The sequence below is a fragment of the Lycorma delicatula genome, chromosome 8 (assembly GCF_047948215.1).
Source record: "Lycorma delicatula isolate Av1 chromosome 8, ASM4794821v1, whole genome shotgun sequence".
In the NCBI taxonomy this organism is placed as follows: domain Eukaryota; kingdom Metazoa; phylum Arthropoda; class Insecta; order Hemiptera; family Fulgoridae; genus Lycorma; species Lycorma delicatula.
In genome coordinates, this window is record NC_134462.1 from 107100585 (window position 1) to 107124088 (window position 23504).

At 30.4% G+C, this 23504-nt stretch overlaps 2 protein-coding genes across 3 annotated transcripts in view; one reads left to right on the forward strand and one right to left on the reverse strand.

Annotated features, from left to right (window-relative positions):
* The window catches only part of LOC142328906 (FIGNL1-interacting regulator of recombination and mitosis-like), a 55842-nt gene extending 39451 nt beyond the window's left edge, over nt 1-16391 (reverse strand). Inside the window, exons 1-3 of the mRNA XM_075373046.1 lie at nt 16229-16391; nt 7648-7822; nt 4208-4288 (exon numbers count right to left, since the gene is read on the reverse strand). Coding sequence (XP_075229161.1) covers nt 4208-4288; nt 7648-7794 — 228 coding nt within the window. The 5' untranslated portion in view covers nt 7795-7822; nt 16229-16391. The remainder of the gene's footprint in view (nt 1-4207; nt 4289-7647; nt 7823-16228) is intronic.
* The window catches only part of LOC142328907 (uncharacterized), a 34150-nt gene continuing 19747 nt past the window's right edge, over nt 9102-23504 (forward strand). The window contains exons 1-2 of one of the 2 annotated variants that reach the window (XM_075373050.1): nt 9102-9280; nt 13864-14039. In XM_075373050.1, the coding sequence (XP_075229165.1) occupies nt 14018-14039 (22 nt within the window). In that variant the 5' untranslated portion in view covers nt 9102-9280; nt 13864-14017. Of the gene's footprint in view, nt 9281-13863; nt 14040-18506; nt 18680-23504 lie in introns of those variants that run through there. The other variant, XM_075373049.1, reaches the window with a different exon arrangement.

Consider the following 23504-nt stretch of genomic DNA (forward strand, 5'->3'; position numbering starts at 1 on the left):
GGACGGCCGCCATCTTAGATGGCGTCATTTCCGGCGGCCGTACCCCCATTTCCGTACTACTCATATCATCCTCAGTCATCTTCTGAAGTAATTCCTTACGGTGGTTCCAGAGGCTAAACAGAAAAAGAGAGAGATAAATTTTCTTTCAAGTGTCAGGTCTGTAAACATGGCTACTTTGTGGATAGCACTACAACTCCGTCATATTGATAGAAGGAATCTTTGTATCCAATCCAATCCGCTTTCCTAACCATCCACCTGAATGGGTGACTCTGAAGCAAATCAACATTTCTGACCAATAACACAACATTAAAATAAATCAACATTTCTAATAACTAGACAGTAATCACTTCATAAGTTTTTGGACATGCGCCAAATAAGACATGGAAGTAGAGAAAATATATCTGATGAAGATGATATAAACGTTTAAAACCCATCAATCAACATGCGAAGATCTAAGTGCTGCCTTAATCAAGCAACTATAGTAGCTCTGGAAGTACATGATGATGAGCACCTGATAATGGTGAGCGTTGAAATTGCCAATTATTAGGTAGAGCAAAAGTCTGTGGTAACAGATTGGACAGATCATCCTCTCTGACACCAGAATTTGTTGCAAGGTAAAAATTGCAGATATTAATTTTAAGTGGTGCCAATACCTTCACTTCGCAGGGATGCTTGTAGCCAACTGAATTCACATAGCTAATGTCTTACTTCAGGAAAACATTACACATACCCACACACTCTACACTCATTTGAGATTTGATAGTCCCATCTCTTGCAAATGTAACCATGAAAAGACACTTAATCTTGGAGAAGAAGATAAGTTTCCTGCAGACACAATACCAAATCTACCAGTTAGTCTAATGGTGAATGCATCTACCCAAATCAGCTGATTAGGAAGTCGAGAGTTCCAGTGTTCAAGTACTAATAGAGACAGTTACTTTTATATGGATTTGAATACTAGATCGTGGATACCGGTGTTCTTTGGTGGTTGGGTTTCAAATAACCATACATCTCAGGAATGGTCGAACTGAGACTGTACAAGACTACACATCATCTGCACTCATACATATCATCCTCATTCATTCTCTGAAGTAATACCTGAACGGTAATTCTCGAAGGCTAAACAGGAACAAAAAAAAGAAAGAAAGACACAATACCAATGAACTTTCTTCCTTTAGTAGGATTTTGATATCCTCACAGTGAGAGTGGAGACCACAGACATTCTAATGAATAATATTTGTATTCATAAATATTACTTTTACTCTTGTACACATAAAACTCTGCTTGGAGATTATCAAATATAATCTGGTTTTTCATTTTGGTGTTTATAGCCTTTAGAAAGTAGAAAGCGCTTTGCTTCTTCAGGCATTTCACCTGCTACCATATCTTTGAAGAGACCTCGAGATGGTGATGGAGACTTGGAGGCCGAGATACCAGACCAGGCGTCGATTTTTTAATAGATCTCTTCATAGGAATCTTAGTAGTTTGCTGCGCAGTTGGTGCAGCAAAAATTCTATTTGGTGGTGTACTGACAAAGTGGTTTTTGGTAAACCGTGTCAGTCTTTCCACTAAAAATACCCTTCTTGCCTGTACTCTTAGCTCTAAAATAATAGCTGTAACAAGCTGTACAAGTAACTTGTTCAGATAACATCTGAACAAGCTGTTTTAATTCACTGCAAGATCTTCACTGTTGATTAACCGCACTTGCTGAAGCTTGTCTTGATGTAGCGGCTGCAAAAAACGTCTGGTTTAACCAGGTTCCAGGTCTTTTTTATTCTCTTCTAGGGAGTAGGTTCCTCCATTCCATTCTGTCGTTTCATATTCGCTTCACCGCTATAACACCCTGAGAATGAAGCAATCTCAGTAACATCGATCTACAAAAGGCACCAGCATATGATTACTCCGTGGCTGGTATTCAAGGATTTGTGGCATACCGCTCTTATGTTGATATCACCCGTATTGGTGACACGCAAGAGCGATCAACTCTGTTCATCACAAAATGTCTTGACCAGTATCAATCCATCTCTTAATTTCCTACCATTCTTTGGTGAATCACTTGAACCATTATTTCTTTATTGATCAGAAGGGCAAGACTTTTTGAAGGAGCCCCTTCTTGATTCTTTTGAAGACAACAAATCACATATTTTTATATTATGAACGGGATGCATCACCATTTAAACCATTATCTTCAATAGAATTTTTATCCCCATCAGAGAACGAGAGGTTTTTTCAGATGACATTGTGTGGTGGTTTTTTCTGGTGGACCACCACCAATCTTCATAGGAATTATTTTGAGACTAGTAATTTTGGCCCCAAGAATATCAGGGAAAAACAGTACCACCTCTGCAGAGCCCACACGTAGAAAGGCTAGAGCTAGATACAACTGCATTCACCCAGATGCCCTGAGAACATCGTTTGAGACTCACTACATAGGATGACTCTACATAGTCGCACATTGGCATGATAGTTTCCAGCTTTTTTTTTTAAACCTCCAGGTCCACAGTTAGGCATGCTTCAGAGGATGAGATGAATTATTTGTAGCATGTGTGAAAATGCCATGCCTGACCGGGATTCGAACCCGGGATCTCCAGATGAAATGCTGAGACGCTACCACTTGCGCCATGGAGGCTGGCAGTTTCCAGCTTGGGTTACAGTTGCATCACCACAGAGTGTAATTTGCATAGGATTTGTGGTGTAGCGTATGTGAATGATGTAAAAGGTTAAGCAACTCGAGGTATATATTAGTAAGAAAAGCTGCATAGGCTAGGGCGGTGAGGACACCAACCCTAAAGTTTTAAAGAATAAGATCTCCCATCGGGAGATGAAGCATACAAGCAAAAAGTACACATGTGATGAAATGATTGTTCGCATACTCAATGCAGTTGTCCTCAACAAGGAATACGAAGAGATCATTAGGTTGGCGACATAAAACGGAAACGAGTTGAAAAGATGTCATTAGTGGAATTTTCAAACATTTAGTGTAAATTAACCAGCGTGAGCTTTTTAAAATTAATAAAATAAAAAAATAATTATTGGAAGGTCTAAATTTATTGTACTAAAAACAGCTGTTTTTAATTCTTACAAATTCATAACATTTTTCTGTTAAGTTTTCTTCCATTTTGATTTCAATAATAAAGGCTGATTTTTTTTTCACAGATTTTATTTCATTAATTGTTTCAGATTTAAATTCTCTATAAGTTTTGATTATAAAATTTACTTATATCTTATTTATTTAACAACATTATTGAACCTCAAACCTAAAAAACTTGTTTTCATCACCGAACTTTTCTGTATTGCGTTTATCATGAAAACTACAGGAAAAACAGTTCTGGGACCTGTTTTATTTGATATTCCACGTCAAAAAAACATTACAAACAATGAAGTTTACCCCCTTTACAAAATGCCTTAAAAATTTCAGTATGACCTCATTTCACCCAAGAAACTGATATCTGGGTGAAATTGTTTGCTACCCATAATTCAATAACGAAGCGTTTCAGACATATTATGTTTGTATGAACTTTTTTTGGTACTTTTCAAGATGCCCACAGCCGATCTGTAGTTAGTCAGTCATATTATTTGTTAGATGGCGCCACTGAAAGGAGAAAATAAATTAAAATTATATTCTTAAATAAACTACAAGTGAGTGTAGGTTAAGTTTGGTCAGATTATAATTTTAATTATTTATATATATTTATTTATTTATAAACTGTACATGTATATTCAATTTATTATATAGTGCCACCTTAAATTTACGCAGGTGTTAAGTTCCAGAAAATTTCTACCTATAATGAAATCACATAAATTGAAACTCACATTTAATACAGAAATACATGTTACGTTCTTGTTAAGTTATACAGTAAATGGTATATGTAAATTGCTGTACTTTATTATTACATTGTAATAATTATTTATTATCATTGTATTATTTTAATGATATTACAGTACAATCTATGAATTTTAAAAGAAAAAATATGTACTATTTATTTATTTTCTCCTTTCAGTGGCACCATCTAACAACAAACTACAGCTAATTGGCTAACTACAGTTAATTGGCTAACTACAGATCGGCTGCGGGTATCTTCTTGAAAAGTACCCTTTTTTCTTTATTTCAAGCTCTAGAATCAGTTCCAAGTTATTCTCTTTTCCTCCTGAACCACCTGTACATATAAGAAAATACAGATACACTGCAAAATTTATAATCACATACCTTCAGCAATGATTCAATACTATTGTTTATCTCAAGTGGCTTTATATCACTCTTCAACAAATCCTCTATTTTTCTAAATACCTGGAAAAAACACAACAGTTATATTTCAATGAGTATTTAGTAATAGTTAATGGTATTCCCTTTGAATAAATAGGTTATTTAACTGCATAAGTATAAAATGAAATAATATAATTGATCAATGTTGTTCGATTATTAAAGTGATTTTAAGACTGATAACATTAACAATCATAACCATGAGTAATGCTACTGAAGAAGGTGCTGCTAATTACTCATAAAAGACTCTTTGAAGAAAGAATTCCATTTTGAAATTGTGTAATTTGATATTAGATAATTTTAAATTGCTATCAATGCTGATCATAAAATAAATTGCTGATCAATGAAATCACTGCATCAAATATGTTAATGAAATGCTAAAAAAAATTTTAATTCTTTTTTAAAATTGCAATATAACCTGTCACGAAAATGTTATATTATATTATACCCTTTCACTTTACTTACAAAGTTTAAATACTTTATTATAGGCTAGCATAAGATTACTTGCTAGAAATGTACTAATTACAAAAAATTACTAAATTAATCATTTTAAAAATTAACAACAAACATATTAAATGTTGAAACATACATATGACAGAAAATAACTAGACATCTTACCTCCAGATTCAAGCTCATATGAAACCTACAAATTGTAAATTACAATATTATACTTAGGGTTTCCTTTAAAAAATTTAGAATCACTTTTTAAGGTATAAAAATGAACTCTTGGGTCATTGTTTGGTCTGAAATACGCACAGGCACATATTTTGTAAATTAAAAGTACTTCCATCCATTTATATAAATTTTAGTGAAAAAGTTACACCTAAAATAATAATATCACCTTCGTATCAAATTATTACTTTTATCTGAAATCGAAACTTTTTTTTAAGAGGTAATTTCACTCAACACAGTGTACTTTGGCCTAAGAGAACCACTCATCATTGTCATTTCTAATAGATTACCATAAATGTATTTAAAATTACATTAAACACTCTTTTTAACAAAAGTAAAAAATAACAATGGTTGGTTTTTAAATAAAACACCTGAATTTTTTGGATCCTGATTAAATTAAAAGTACCAAATTTAATTTAAGAGAAATAATTTTTATTAATGAAATGAATGTTATGTTGCAGTGAATTAATCTGTTGGTGAAGTTGTTTTATGATATTAGAAAACATCTAAATAATAGCTGTTAAATTACTTTATTTTGCCAACTTTATTTTTAATTCATATGATTTACAATATTATTTCATATATGTAACTTTTAAATATTATGGACTTCCAACTATTTTCCAACCTATTTATTTATTGCAAGTTTTATATTTTGTAATACTTATATGAGCAAGCTGTTCCAGCAGTTTTACCTGGATCCTTCAGCACAAAAGCTGGAGCAGTTTCTTATTTTTAACACTTACATATAAACAGAATGCATAATACATATATACAGAATACATCCCTTACATAATTAAGCATCACTCTAATTAAAACATTTATTTATTGTGCTAACAGCCTACTAAGTTAGTTCAGTAATGTATCAAAATAGTAATTTTAATTTTTTGTAATTAAAATTAAAAAAATTAAATTAATAAAGAATTTCAGGTACCAAATTTAAATTAAGAGAAATGAGTATTATGTTTCAATGAATTAATTTCTCAATGAAATTTCTTTTGTGATATTAGAAAAAGGGGAATTTATTATGATATATGAAAAAGGGGAATTTCCGTCAGACTTCAAAAAAAGTGTTATAGTTATGATACCAAAGAAAGCAGGGGCAGAAAAATGTGAAGAATATAGAACAATTAGTTTAACTAGTCATGCATCAAAAATCTTAACTAGAATTTTATACAGAAGAATTGAGAGGAGAGTGGAAGAAGTGTTAGGAGAAGACCAATTTGGTTTCAGGAAAAGTATAGGGACAAGGGAAGCAATTTTAGGCCTCAGATTAATAGTAGAAGAAAGATTAAAGAAAAACAAACCAACATACTTGGCGTTTATAGACCTAGAAAAGGCTTTCGATAACATAGATTGGAATAAAATGTTCAGCATTTTTAAAAAATTAGGGTTCAAATACAGAGATAGAAGAACAATTGCTAACATGTACAGGAACCAAACAGCAACAATAACAATTGAAGAACATAAGAAAGAAGCCCTAATAAGAAAGGGAGTCCGACAAGGATGTTCCCTATCTCCGTTACTTTTTAATCTTTACATGGAACTAGCAGTTAATGATGTTAAAGAACAATTTAGATTCGGAGTAACAGTACAAGGTGAAAAGATAAAGATGCTACGATTTGCTGATGATATAGTAATTCTAGCCGAGAGTAAAAAGGATTTAGAAGAAACAATGAACGGCATAGATGAAGTCCTACGCAAGAACTATTGCATGAAAATAAACAAGAACAAAACAAAAGTAATGAAATGTAGTAGAAATAACAAAGATGGACCACTGAATGTGAAAATAGGAGGAGAAAAGATTATGGAGGTAGAAGAATTTTGTTATTTGGGAAGTAAAATTACTAAAGATGGACGAAGCAGGAGCGATATAAAATGCCGAATAGCACAAGCTAAACAAGCCTTCAGTAAGAAATATAATTTGTTTACATCAAAAATGAATTTAAATGTCAGGAAAAGATTTTTGAAAGTGTATGTTTGGAGTGTCGCTTTATATGGAAGTGAAACTTGGACAATCGGAGTATCTGAGAAGAAAAGATTAGAAGCTTTTGAAATGTGGTGCTATAGGAGAATGTTAAAAATCAGATGGGTGGATAAAGTGACAAATGAAGAGGTATTGCGGCAAATAGATGAAGAAAGAAGCATTTGGAAAAATATAGTTAAAAGAAGAGACAGACTTATAGGCCACATACTAAGGCATCCTGGAATAGTCGCTTTAATATTGGAAGGACAGGTAGAAGGGAAAAATTGTGTAGGCAGGCCACGCTTGGAGTATGTAAAACAAATTGTTAGGGATGTAGGATGTAGAGGGTATACTGAAATGAAACGACTAGCACTAGATAGGGAATCTTGGAGAGCTGCATCAAACCAGTCAAATGACTGAAGACAAAAAAAAAATTAGAAAAAAAAAATACAAATAGTTGTTACTGAAGAATGAGTAACTTTCTGTAATAGTGAACATAACTAGTTCACCAACTTAAATTAAGTAATTTAAAAAAAAAATAGTGAACTAGTTCAATAATTTTTCTTAATGGTTTAATATACTTAATGTGTACTGAAAACCATTTCACATGGTGATCTTCAATAAACTGATTTCATGGTTTAAAACAATTTACTGATGATATGGAAAAACACTAACATTTGCAAGTCATATTAATTAAAACCAGTTCAAGAAATTGATAATATTTATAATTTAATATATTTGCTTTAAATACCTCCAGACAAATGTTCCTACAAACTGGTACTACAGGTAAAAAGATCTTTTCTTCCATATTCTCCAATGATGTAGCTTCAAAATGTGCAGAACTCAAAGAAGATTTAATAGATTTAATTTTTTCATCATATTCTTTTAAAGACTCCATTCTGTGTTATATTTTACAAAAAGTTAAACTGAAAATGGAATTACAATATTAACTTTTATTTTAATAGTTTAAAAAAAATAACTCCAACTGCTTCAGCAATTTAAAAATATTTGATAACTCTTATACAAAACTAACAAGTTTAGATTTTTAAAGCACTTAAAATTGTCATATTGGTGTAATGCACAAACTTCACAAACTTACAGATCTTTCATTTCCACTGATAAACATTTTCTCTCAAAATCGAATGATCGAATTCTGCTTACATGACTAAATGATACGTAGTCATAGATCTAAACAAAAACTCATTGAATATAAACTACTAGTAAATAACATTTTTCATAAATTCAAAGCTTAGTAATCAAAATTAGTTTATACAATCGGTACTAAGAAATAAGAAACGGTTTACTTTAATATTATTGTACATTTTAATAACATAATTTCAAACCTTATTTTCTATTTAACATTCACATAAATCTGCAATAATAAACATTAAACATCGAGGAAAACTAGAATAGATATAAAATACCGATATGATCTTCGAAACAATAACCTACGAACAATATAACTTAACACTCAACTATTCAATTCCCGCTAAAGTCATGGTAAAGTATAAACTGGGATACCAACTTCAAAAACATATTCAACAAAAGGTTTTTGACTCTTACCGTTAGTTCTGTAAAACATTTTGTAAAAATTTAAAGACAAAATGAAAATAGAGCAAAAATTACAATATGTTCCTCAATTTTAAAAAATGAATAATACTTTATTGTAATATTTTCTACTAATTTATGTAATTTTTTTCTTCAACTGTTATAGTTTTAAATATTTATAACCTGTTATAACAGGTTTCATTGCTATACAGCATCACTGAACGTACGTCGGTCACTTGTTTAAATAACTGTTGACATTCTCACGTGTAATAATATAACAAAATGCATTCGTTTCTAAAATTGTAGACTGTTACCTTCATTAATTAAAAGTGTTACATCACTTGCCCACATAAATTAATAAATAATAATTTAGTTCTACAACGGATTATGAAGCTCATATTAGAATTTGATAGTTGTACTTTATTAAAAAAAAAAGTAATTGGCGTAGCATTTGCTTGTGTAGATTATCAGAAACTGTTGTAAAAACCTTGAACAAAGCATCACAAAAAAAATTGTATATGAGTATCCAAACAAAACCAAAATGTCCAAAGTATTTAAATATTAAGTAAGCACTTTACTGTTAGTAAGAAAAATGAACTTATTTGTTGTATGTGACAAAGAATCAAAATCCAACGAGTCTGTATACTTGTCCGAACAACCAATAGGAAGCTAGTATGAGGTCACCTGAACTAACGCACGTGCGTGCTGTTGTCATTCTCTCTTATTGAAGTGTTTGTGTCTATGATAGAAGAAGGTGATTTTGTGAAAAATATTTCAAGAGGGATTCAAAAATGTAACAATGACAACTCTATTAAGGAGAAAAGTATACGGAAAAGGTATAGTGCACATTGTTCTAACCTCTTCAGTTCGTATAAACATAACAAACATTTTCTTGTTTAAATTAAGACCTACTGATGGATTATTATAAGAAATAAGTTACGTAAGTGTGCAAATAAAACTTCAAATAATAAGATTCCAAGATAAATTTCATTATAAATGTTAAGCGACATGGCTTTTGTTTTTTTATCTTCAGTCATTTGACTGGTTTGATCAGTTTTCCAAGATTCTCTACTTAGTGTCAGTTGTTTCTTTTCATTATACCCCCTACATCCTACATCTCTAACAATTTTTTTTACATATTCCAAATATATTTCCCATCTACATAGGTCCCTCCAATATTAAAGCGATTATTCTAGGATGCCTTAATGTGTGGCCTGTAAATCTGTCTCTTCTTTTAACTATATTTTTCAAAGCTTCTCTCTTCATCAATTTGCCGCAACACCTTAATTTTTCGCTTTATTCACCCATCTGATTTTTATCATTCTCCTGTAGCACCACATTTCAAAAGTTCCTAATATTTTCTTCTCAGGTACTCCGATCATCCAAGTTTCACTTCTGTATCAAGCTACACTCCAACCTTATACTTCCAAAAATGTTTTTCCAATATTTAAATTAATTTTTGATGTAAGCAAATTATATTTTTGACTGAAAGCTCGTTTCATCTGTGCTATTTGGAATTCTATATCGCTTCTGCTTTGACCGTCTTTAGTAATTCTATTTCCCAAATAGCAAAATTCTTCTACCTCCATAATCTTTCCTTTTCCTATTTTTATAATCGGTGATTCATCTACATTACTTCTACTACATTTCAATACTTTCGTTTTGTTCTTGTTCATTTTTATGCAGTAGTTCATCCATGCCATTCATTGTTTCTTTTAAATCTTTTGTACTCTCAGCAAGAATTACTATATCAGCAAATCATAAAATGTTTATATCTTTTCACCTTGTAGTGTTACTCTGGGTCTAAATTGTTCTTTAACATCATTAATTGCTAGTTCTATGTAAAGATTAAAACGTAACATTGATAGGGAACATTTTTGTCAGACTCCCTTTTTTATTATGGCTTCTTTCTAATGTTCTTCAATTATTACTGCAGCTGTTTGGTTCATGTAAATGTTAGCATTTATCTCTGTATTTGAACCCTAATTTTATTTTAAATGCTGAACATTTTATTGCAGTCTACATTATCGAATGCCTTTTTTTGGTCTATAAATGCCAATTATGTTGGTTTGTTTTTCTTTAATCCTCCTTCTACTATTAATCTGAGTGCTAAAATTGCTTCCCCTGTCCCTATACTTTTCCTAAAACCAAATTGGTCTTCTCTTAACACTTCTTCCACTATCCTTTCAATTCTTCTCTACAGAATTCTAGTTAAGATTTTTTATGCATGACTAGTTAAACTAATTGCTCTGTATTCTTAATATTTATCTGATCCTGCTTTCTTTGGTATCATGACTATAACACTCTTTTTGAAATATGATGGAACTTCCCCTTTTTCATAAATATTACACATCAGTTTGTATAATCTATCTTATCGCTTCCTCACCTGCACTACGCAGTAATTCTGCAGGTATTCTGTCTATTCCGGAAGCCATTCTGCCATTTAAATTTTTTAATGCTGTCTTAAATTCAGATCTCGGTATTGTTTCTCCCCTTTCATCCTCTTCGGCTTCCTCTTCTTCATCTATAACACCATTTTCTAATTCATTTCATCCATATAACTCTTTAATATATTCCACCCTCCTATCGACCTTTCCTTTCGTATTATAAATCGGTGTACAATCTTTCTTTAACACATTATTAAATTTTAATTTATGTTCCACAAAATTCTCCTTAACTTTCCTGAATGCTCCATCTATTTTGCCAATGTTCTTTTTTTTAATCCACCCTAGTTTGTAATTCCTGTTTATAATATTTCTTAATTGTCAATAGTTCCTTTTACTTTCTTCATCACTAGCATTCTTATATTTTCTATGTTCATCCATTAGCTGCAATATATTGTCTGAAATCCAAGGTTTTCTACCAGTTCTCTTTGTTCTGCCTAAGTTCCCTTCTCCTGATTTCAGAATTTCCTTTTTAACATTTTCTACCTTATCTTTTTTACTCAAATCTCTTGTGATGTCCTCAAAAATCTTCTTTACTTCCTATTCATCATGTTCCTCTAAATTCCACAGATTTATCTAACACATTTTCTTCAGAATTTTTAACTCCAATCTACATTTCATTATCACTAAATTATAGTCGTTGTCAATGTCTGCTATAGGGTAAGCTTTGCAGTCGATGAGTTGATTTCTAAATCTTTGTTTAACAATGATATAAACTATCCAATACCGTGCAGCATCACCTGGCTTTTTCCATGTGTATATTCTTCTATTATGATTTTTAAACTGGGTGTTTGCAATTACTAAATTATACTTCATGCAAAACTGTATAAGTCGGTCCCCACTTTCATTACTTTTACCACCCCATATTCACCCACAATATTTCCTTCCTTGTCTTTTCCAATGCTTGCATTCCAATCTCCAACTATTATTAAATTTTCATCCCCTTTTATGTGTTTAATTGCATCATCAATTTCTTCATATACCCACTACCTCATCATCATCATGAGCACTTATAAGCATATAGACGTTAACAGTCGTTGTCAGCTTAGGTTTGATTTAATCCTTATTACAATAATTCTGTCATTGTGCGTTTTGAAATATTTTACTCTCTTCCCTATCTTCTTGTTTATTATGAAACCTACTCCTGCCTGCCCTTTATTTGAAGCTGTGTTATTATTCTAAATTATTCTAAAATCACTTGACCAAAAGTCGTTTTCCTTTTCCCATCGAACCTCACTAATTCCTACTACATCTACATTTAACCTATCCATTTCCCTCTAAATTTTCTAATCTACCAACCATTTTTAGACTTTAACATTCCACGCTCCAACTTGTAGACTGTTATTTTTTAATTTCCTGGTGACCCCTTTCTTAGTAGTCCCCACTCGGAGATCTGAATGGGGTCTAGTTTACCTCTGAAATATTTTACCAAGGAAGGCACCTGCATCTTTATTATATGAAAATACAGAGAGTTACATTTTCTTGGAAAAAAAGCAGCTGTAGTTTTCCATTGCTTTCAGCTGCACAGTACTCAGAAGATTGAGTGATGTTGATATAGCTGTTAAGTCCTCCTGACCTACACTCGTTAACAACTACTGAAAGAGCTGCTACCCTCTTTCAGGAATCATTTCTTAGTCTGGCTCTAACAGATACCTCTCCAATATGGTTGCACCTTCAGTCCAGCTAGTCTGTATCACTGAGCACTCAAGCCCCCTCACCATCGGCAAGGTCTCATCATTCATAGAGGGAGATAGGCCATGTATAAAATGATTATTACAGAAATCCTCCAGTTACATGTTGGTTGTTCACTTCCATTAAAATCTAGCCAATTCATTCTTGTATATAATAAATATTTTATGCGTTTAACTCTGATTAAAACATGCCGTCTTAATAATATATTAAGAAATAAGGATTTATATACTTTCTTACTTATATAGTAAGAAATGAGGAAGAAACACAGGAACGTCGAGGAGGGGCAGAGTAAATTACCCGGTCAGTTCCCAAAAAGGAATCTATTAGAAAATTCATTGGTAACCTTAAAGGCTCCAAGACCAATTATAACAGAAGAATTTTTATGCATTTAATATTATTTAAAACTTTTTGTTCCATTGATGACATCAAAACATTTTCCTTTGAGGACAGTTTCCTACCTGCAGATAGAGTGTTTGATAGAGTTGAAAAAAGATTAAGAAAGAAATCGACAATCATTACATCAGTAGTACTGTAACTTTTGCATTGACATTGGACAAGAAAAAAAAACTGGGAATTGATTGACTCTTATTAAATAGGTGCTTTTTCTTTATATAGAATTTTCAAAAATCCTAATAATATTACTAACTAAAAAGGTTTTGCATTAAGAAAGTTAAAACTGGAAATAAAACTTAGGTTTTAGTTCAATCATTTCTGTTTAAAATTTCAAGATAGCCCACCCAACATGGCTGGTCTAGTAGTTAAATCTAGTGTTGATTCTGCATGATTGTGATATTCTAATATAATTGATGCATAAAAAGAGTGATGATGACAAAGAACAGCAACTGTGTGATGGTTTGGAAGATGGCAGGGGGATATTTAATGAAATTATAAACATATAAGTTAACCATTAATATTACTTTGTTTTTCCTATAATTATATGTAAAAACATTGATTTTGTAGAATTATAAAATAAGACAGGTTTCTGTAATGTTTTTCATGTTCAGAATCAAACATGTCCCAAAACCACCCAAAAATTGACTTGTCTGTTATTACCAAGCAAAGCCAAACATCTCCATGTTTTAAAGTAAAATATTTAATTAATAAATAGTTTATCATTTAAAATATACATGTGAGATGAATTATTTATTTATTTTTCATAAAAAAAATTTTTGCCAGCAAGTTAAGATGGCCTTTTCTTTTTCTGTTTAGTCTCCAGAACCACCATAAGGTATTATTTCAGAGGATGATATGTATGAATGTAAATGAAGTGTAATTCTGTTCAGTTTCAGGTCGATTTCCTGAAATGTGTGGTTAATTGAAAAACCCAACCATCAAAGAACACCAGTATCCATAATGTAGTATTCAAATCTGAATAAAAGTAACTGCCTTAAGATGACCACTGCCTACAGAAGATTAGTTCTGCATATTTCCTGAAAAATGATGGACATGACAAACACAGGTTTGTTTGAATAACCCTCATTTATATAAATTCAAAGGCATTGAATAACAATTTTAAGACATTATGAAAATTATTTAAGAATATGTACACATTAAACAGATGCAGAAAATTGAGTTTTTTTAATAAGTATAAGTATTATTTAAAAACAAATTGATAAGAGTAATATTATTTTTTCCAAAAGAAAATATTTTAATTTTATTTTAAGTCAACTGTATTTAATTTATTTAAAATTGCAACAAATGCTTAATTAGAGATTTTTTTGTAAGTTGAAATATCGTGTTGAGTTTCACAAAAACAGTTATGTTATCTAGTTTCATAGAGATATACAAGTATTATCTTTTTCAACAATAAGTGACTATTTATATCACAACACAATTCATTTCAACACCTACAAAAAGAAATCAATGTCAATGAATGGTAAACGAAGACACTACTCTACATTTGTTCATCCAGAAGATCTATATGAAACTGAATGTCTGACAAACTTTTTATTAATAAAGTACAAACAAAACAATGAAGAATACTCACAAAAGGTCCTAGGACCCATCAAATATGAAAAAGAAGACATAATAATAACATAAAGAAAATATGTAATGAGAAAAATTCTTACACAGCTCTGAGCAAAAAGAACGACTTCGTTTCCAACGTCCTCATTATTTTGCAGTCAGAGAAAAGCACTGACTTTCAGAGTATAACATTACATACTTTCGATTAATGAGTAGACTTTATATATAAGCAACAAGTTCAAACTTGCTCACCTCTTTGAATCACTGCATAAGTGCATGTATGCAGTGTCGTATGTTTTTTGTTGATTTTAAATTGAGCATAACTGAAGAACAACTCAACTAATCTTCATAAAATTTTCACATGCACAACTTCAGATACACTGCTACTACAATATCTAAATTTCATTGAGATTGATGTTTTAGTTTTGGAGATTTTCAAACCACAAGATTTTCAAATTTTGGAACAATTGAGTGTAACTCAAGAATAACTCAACCAATCTTCATTAAATTCTCACATCCACAACCTGAGCATATATAAATTAAAATAAAATTGATTTAATAGTTTTGAAGATTTTCAAGCCACAAAATTTTATACATGAATGGTATTTTCATACTCCTCATAACTCAAAACATAAAGAAAATTAAATTTCACCCCCCCCCCCCCCAAATCCCACAGTGCAATCTAAAGTAATACTAATACCATACTTTTCTTTGAAAAGTAAAAAGAATAATCACCTTCTACGGTCATCTACAAAGAATGAACCCAAATAGGCTATTTACAAATTTTAAGAATCGAAAAACCAATAATAACAAGATCCGTGAAACTGAAAGAGACATGGAAGAACACAAGATGTGATGTGGTTTACACAAGATTTTAGGGAATGTTCCCTGCTGAGAAATAAATTGTAAAACATAACAGGTTTTCAACAAAAAAAAACAGTGGAAGAAATACACTTGGAGAGAAAAAATTAAACAGTAGAAAATGATAAAGGAGATGTGGAAAAAAAAGAAAATGAAAAAGTAAATTATTTGAAATATTAAAAAAATATATATATATATAATTATATATTATACTATATTAATGAGTAATTAGGTATGTGTTATATAAATTAATTATACATTAAATAATAAAATTAATAAGTTTAGAATGCATATTAAAAAAAAATCAATGAACCTAAAAATATCAAAAATATATGATAATATAATATGAATTAAGAAAATTTACTAATTCAGATTTTTTTGTTAAATGTAAGTTAAGGTACTTCAAAAAAAAAAAAAAAAACTTTTTCAAATTATTATGAAGAATACAATAACTACAAAATTAAAATTATTATTTATAATTTAAAGTCCCTGAGAGTAATGATGTTAACCTAATATTTATTAATTTTTTACTTAGTAAACATGACAGAATTCTTATTATACTAAGAATGTTTACAATTCCTGAAATGACATATATCTTATATCAGATCTTCCTACTACCTCTGTAGTTTTGGCTCCTGACATACATAGTTATATCTTTTTAATCATATGTTTTTTTTTTATTTGCAGAAAGGGATCCTTAGTCAAAAATAGATGTACATTTTTTTAAATACTTAAAAAATAGTCATAAATTTTATGGTTACTGTACACCTACTTTTGTTAAAATTTATTCTGAGTAATAAATATAAATATAAAAAAAATTACCAAATTTTTATATACTTCACCAGTATACTTCATTAGAAACATCCAAAATTTGTATTAAAAAAAATTTACAACCAAAAACTTGATAATGAACTTTCAAAATCTACGAATTGTATAATTATTTTTATCATTTTATTGAAGCAGTTGAACAGATTCATATTCATGCTGCATGTATATAGCTGTAGAAAAATTCTAGACTAATAATAATAATAAGGAATATATCCTTATCACATTTTTATCCTTATCAAAATTATATCTTATCAAGAAAAGTAACTTGTAATAAAACTGAAACAAATGAACATAATAATAATTATTGAAAACAATAATTTATCAATTGGTATCCTTATAAATATAGCCTGTATTGATATATTTTATGTTTATAAACTTACAGATTGGCCTACTTAGTTTTTTACTTTTTTCTTTTTTTTTTAATTAAATCACCACAGAAGTTTACAAAGAAGCTTGTATGTGGGAATGTAGAAATTTAGTTTTGTAGCATATGAAAAATGCCATACCTAACTGGGATTCGAACCCAGGACCTTCAGATGAAAGACAGAGATGCTACCAATCTGCTATGGAGATTGGTAGTTACTTGTATTATTTATTTTTATATGTAGCGTTAAAAGTGCAGAAAGTGTTTAATAATTTTTCAACTGTTAAACATAGAAAATTTCAATTTAGCAAATTCAGTTTCCTCAAAACCATCTGTATTTTGGATGTACCAAAAATTTACTCAGAAGTTTTGGAAGGAAAGAATTTCATTATAACATGTAATTTTAAAGCCCGTTAAAAAACATTGGCTATGACATTCCTTACTAAAATAGAGATTATTTAATGTTTTTCACAGCTCAAAGTTAGTTTCAAAAGTGATCTCATCTTTTAAGTAACTACTCGACAGTAAAACATGAAAAAGATTTAATTTAATAAATATTGCCGCCTCAACAAACTGACCTATTTTTCAGCATAACATCACTAATTGGGATATACTGTAAGCCGCTTTTGAAACTAGCTGGAAAAACATTGACGGTCAAGGACTATCGTTTCCCAGTGTTTTATTATAAAAAATTTTTGTTTTTTAATGTTCTCTACAGACTTATTGAGTTGCAGACAGTATTTTTTCACTGTTCTTACAGACCCACAAGTCTGAATACACTGAACTCTATGCACATATCCATATCCCAGTTGTTAACGACCGATCATCATACAGAATCCATACTATTTATTTGTCATTATCTCTGGTTGAAAATAGCACTGTTCTTTGAAGAATATTTTATATATTGAGAATTTTACTTACCAGATTAGCTGAACATTTGTGCTCCATGTGAGGTTATGGTAGTGACTTATATTTTAATTATAAACTGTTCTTCATCTGTAACCCCCACATATGTCAAATCTGATTGTACATGAAGGGTCTATCTAAAGTTGTCATTGAATACACACGGGTTGTGGAGTAAGACTACATGTATTAAAGAATATACTCGCTGTACAGGAATATACTTTCTGTTGTTCTCATACATAATACTCTTGGGCAGTGGAGGAAGGAAAATTAATTGTGTATTTAAAATAATGCACATGGGGCTTAACAAAATGATATGGGCATTAAAATGATGCGTCACAATCCCACACTTTCCTTTTGAAGTTTTAAGCCACCCCTCCTGACGGGCTCCTGGCTACTTTGCACGGGGTAGTCTCCTACTGAAAAACAGATTTTCAAGGTATGAACAGTTATTAACTGTTATTTTTCTATGTTTAACTCTTAAAAAGTTATTTAAGTACTGCCACATTCTGTTAACACCCGCTATGTATGAAGCATTGTTTATTTTATGTCATCAGATGTATTTTTTCAGCACTTTATTTAACATATTTCACAGACATTAGCATACACCAGACATTTTACTTCATGAGTTCTCATTGAATTTTTTAAATCTAATAGTTAGCCTATTTTACATGTCTAAATCTAATATATGTTTCATTGTGTGGGATGATTAGATATGTTGTGTCAAATGTACTTGATACGTGAATATACATATTCATCTTTTTTTAAAAATGAAATATCGTATTCCAAGTGTTTCAAACTCAATTCATTATGAAGATAGATTACATTTTTCTTATCAGTATTTTCTATTTGTTGCAATAGCAAGTTTTGTTAAAAGCAAATTTTATTTATTAAAATTAAATTATTATAATCAATTTTATAGATAAAATTTATGAGTAGTCCTATGTTTTATCAATTTATTTAAAGTTTTAAACGAAACAGGAATAGACCAATCTGTATTACTTCCTTATTAAAATAAAAGAAGTATCAGATATAGCGTTCTACAAACAGAACGTCAAGATTATCATTACATTCTTCTGTAAAGTAGCAGAGTAATAAGATGTCGGTAAATAATAGTAGAACTCGTAGATCTTCAAATTTACAGCAGGTCACAGAAAATAGAAGAGTTTCACGTGATAGTAAGTTAATTATGGTTTAACATTAGATATAGTATTTTATGAGAAAAATATATATGTATTTTTATCATGAATGTCGATCAGTGTTATTACCAACTAAGATAAAAAACAAGTTATTCAGGTAATTATAAATGTTATTAACATGGCTGTTAAAATAATAGACTAAAATCAAATGTGTAAGGGTGTATTACAGATTTCCAGGGGAAAATGTTAGTCTTTCAAAATCAAGATCATTGTCTTTCATCTTATAGGTTTTGAATTCAAATCCTAGTCGCGCTTCACATTTTTACTTCCTTGTACAAAGTAAAAGGAAGTATTGTGCTCTCGAAAAATTTAGGTTTTCAGATTTCAACAGAAATATCCAGTTTGACTATCCCCGAATCCATTTTGACTAGTTTCGGCAAGACGTCTGTACATAAGTAAGTATCCCATATAATTCAAAAATGATTAGCCATAGCATGTTGAAATTTTTAATTTAGAACTGTTGTAACATCTAGTTGTGCACCTCTCTTTTTGATTGCAATCGACTAGACCAAAAGTGTCCAAAAAAACCCAAAATCCAAAATAGAAATAGATTTTGGACGTTTTCTATATCGTTAGAAAGCTCTCATTGAGAGCTTTCTAACGATATATCATAAGTGGTATTTATTTTCACTGGTTGCAGAGTAAAATTTTAATTAATGAAATATTTGGATCTAACAAGGGAAAGGCACTTCGGTTCAAAAAAACTTCTCCTTTTTTTAATTTAATTATATTGATTTATAAATAATTTTTAACCTCTCTGATTGTAAAAAAAAATGTTACAACAAAAAGGTTCAAATCCAATTTTTTTTTAAACTTTTGGTCCAGTCGATTGCAATCAAAAGGAAAGGTGCACCACTAGATGTTACAACAGTCCTAAATCCAAAATTTCAGCATCCTACGGGTAATCGTTTTTGAATTATGTGAGATACAGACGTCTTGCCGAAACTAGTCAAAATGGATATTTCCCTTGAAATCTGAAAATTGAAATTTTTCACTATCACAATATTCCTTTACTTCGTACAAAGAAGTAAAAATATTTTTTAAAACATCAAAAGTTATTAGTGAAAGAAAATTTGATTACTCTTCATTTTAATTCAAAAATGTTTACAGGGGTTAATAGTTATTAAAAAATCAATATATTTAAATTTTAAAAAAAACATGTGATACGAAGTCGGATTCGACACATTCTCACTTACAGCACATAACTACATGAGCGATATGAAACAAAATTAATATATAAACTAATATAAAAGGCTGATACGAACACTACAAAAAAAGTGATGCAATGTGATGTCCACCATAATGCTACTGTGTCCACTGACTGACTGTCCACTTTATTAAAGAATTGGAGGATCGTATCTCACTTTCAAATAAATAAGTTTAAATGAAGTGCAGAAAAAACGTTTCTATGTAATTAAATAGACATACAAGGAATTCATGTGGTGTCCACATAAGATATTTTTCATATAGTGTAAATAAATGGACTGTCAATTCGGTGAGAGACTAATTTTTAATAAATTGATAAAAATAAAAATTAATGTAAGTGGGTAATTCCATATCAAATCATCCATTGGTGGTTGCTGACAAATTTTTTTTTTGTTTTTTTACCTAAGTTTGTACTATACTCGGAGAGTTAAAAACAAATATTCATTCATTTTTTTAGATGTTCAGTTTTTTTTGAGCGGCCATTTTGTATTGATGCGTCACCCTATTTTTCATTTTACAGAGGTTTGTGTTGTGCTGTAGCTTCTTTATTTTTAAAGATATTCAGTTCAAACAAAAACCATGTTAAAGAGCATAAAATGTACAATATTTTCTGTCCAGTATATATTTAGGCGTATTTAATTGTAAATGTTAATGTTTTCAAATCAAAAACCTCTTTTAAAATTAGAAATGTTAAAGATAAAACTAAGACTCGCCTTCAATTTTTTTTTCTGGTTATAGTCTTTATAGTGTACTAGCTAGCAGGTTACTCGTCGCGGCCTCGCCCACGCGATACTTCAATTTTAAACATATTTATTGAATGTTTTGGAGTGATGCTTTTGCTTATTGTGTTGCTATGCCTAAAAGATGATGTTAGAAATAGAAAATAGAACTCCTGTTCTTATCCTTCGTAATCATCATTCATCATCATATTTACTTGCGGGCTCCAAAAAAAATAAAAGTCTACCCATTTTTCCATCCGAGCCCTCACAGGCCCAGTGCTTTTGAAAATCTACTAATAAATACTAAAAACCTCTTAATCGCATGTTATTTACAGAATTTATTTTAATGAATATTTAAATAATAAAAAAACATTAAATAACAAAAAATGAATATAAATAATTTAAGTACAATATAAAAATAAAATTATTCTAGAACTTCTTCGTAAACTTCATTAGATTTTTTTCCTTCTGGCGCCAAAATAAATAAACCTGAAGGGTTACTGACCGGAGCATGCCACATAAAATTGCCCATGTGAAAAATAGTCTTCTCTAAGATCAATTCCAACAATTTGTAACTTTTGGCCTTGCGATTTATTTATCGTCATTGCAAAACATACTGCAAACAGGAAACTGCATTCTCTTAAATTCAAACGGATAGTCTGATGATATCATTGGTATGCGAGGAACGAGCACCGATTCTCCTTTGGCACACCCAGTGATAATTTTAGCTTCAATAAAATTTTTTTGAACGACGATTATACAGTCTTGTACCTTTGCAGGTTTTCTGTTTGCGCGAATCACCACTTGAAATTTTTCGCAATTCTATGATACTTTATCCACGGTAGTTTTCAAGTCTCTTATGTACTTATTTTCTTTATGGAGCATATCTCGCAAATGTTTCACCAATCCTCGTTTGACTTCTAGATAGTTAGAGCGTCTAAGTTTAACTTCTTTTTCATCTTCACCGACAAAATATATTTGCAAAAAATTAGCCTCTTCCTGAGAACCTGGTATCAAACTTCCATATAAATGGTAAACTTGGCCTTGCACTTTAAAAGTCGGCATAAAACCTTCTTCAACAATCTGCTTACCACCAAAATATGTCATCTGAAAAAAACCATTATATTTTCGACTACGGTCAATGAAGCGGCCATGGTCAGGATGATTGCCGTTTAATAAGGGACGTAATTGTTCAGGTGGTGGTTTCAAAGTTTCTAGCTGTATTTTTCCAGAATTGCAGGTCATGCCAGGTGTTTCACCTTTCCATTTAAGAACATAACAAAACTGACGTTTTTCAGTCATAACTCCAATGTCATTTTTATAATTTATATTAGGATCGTAAGCCAAACCAAACAGTCTTTTGTTTTTCCACGTGCACAAACGAATCCCTGGAATCCTGCACTCATTGCCAGAAAAAAGAACATGCTTACATGATGATGCCCGTCAAAAAAATCATAAGATTTTTAAATGTTTATAAACAATAAATAATAACGTTAATAATAAATTTACAAATTAAATTTATTAGTAAATTTTAATTTTAATTTATTAATAGATTTTACTAACGTAATCATTTCGTTCAATTTCGATTGATCTTAAAACAAATATTTTTGACACAAATAAATCGAAACTGAAAATACTATCGATTATTCATGTGAACCCTTAAAATCAAAATTTCGCAAAATCCTTTCTTAGTGCACACCTACTTAAAGATACGAAGGTACCCTGAAAATTTCAAGTCTCTACGTTTGGCTGTGCGTTGATTATGAGTCAGTCAGTCAGGACATTCTCTTTTTTATATAGGTATACATACACACGAATTATTTTATTTTTTTTATGAAAAAAATATTCACTGAATAATTTCATCAAATATTTCATTACATTTTGGCGTAAATGCAGTTGCGCATAAATCAAAACTTTTGATAAGGATCACAGTCCTTTTTTTAGAGGACTCTAGTGATACAGGATGTATTTTTAGTCTATTGTGAAATAAAGAAATAATTCTATGAATTAATGGAAAGAACAAATGTAATTTCAGTGAAAGCGAGGTGCTTAGTAAAACAGTTAACGTCATTCTATCAAATAACGAAATTTTAATATAAAGAGAAAGTAATTAGTAAAAGCTAATTACGTATTTATTTCTGTGAACATAGAAATTTAAATTAAGCACCGTTGGACTATAGTGTTTTTAAGCGGACATTTTATTAAGTTATAACACTAAAAAATATCTGTATTGACATTTTATTATTTATTCGGTTAAACGGAATACGGTTTTTAAACATAATGTGCTTAAAAACCGTGTGCCGTATTCTTAAATGTGATAACTGTAGAATTCGATTATTGTCATGTTTCCAGCTATTCAATTTGATTCATTTTTTCGATTCTTTTATTTTACAGAAAACTTTAACCTTGCTTATGAAAAACCCCCAAAAAATTTTCTGAAACGGAACCCCCACTAATTTTAGTTACGAGCCCCCACTGGAACCAAAGATTTTATCTACATAAACAGAGCCTCAAACACGACCCGGTTTAAAGAAATAGATACAGATCTAAAAATATTAAACATTTGTAAGGATTTATGTAAAGACAAAGATAAATTTCGAAAACTGATTTGAAAATCTAAGTTTCCAGTGAAATTGAAAAAGAGGGTTATAAACGTGAATAAATGGGCCAAAGAAATGTGATATTTAGAAAAGCAAAAGAAATCAAAACTGCAAACGTGATCCTTAGTGAACAGAAAGAAAATAAAAAAAACCTGTAATACTTACGTTTACGTCTCCCCCCCCCCCTGTTTAGAGATTTAAGTAAATATTTTTTTAACTTCAAAGTGGTTATCTTTTATTAATCTAAGTTACAGTACTTTCGATTAAAAAATTTAGATT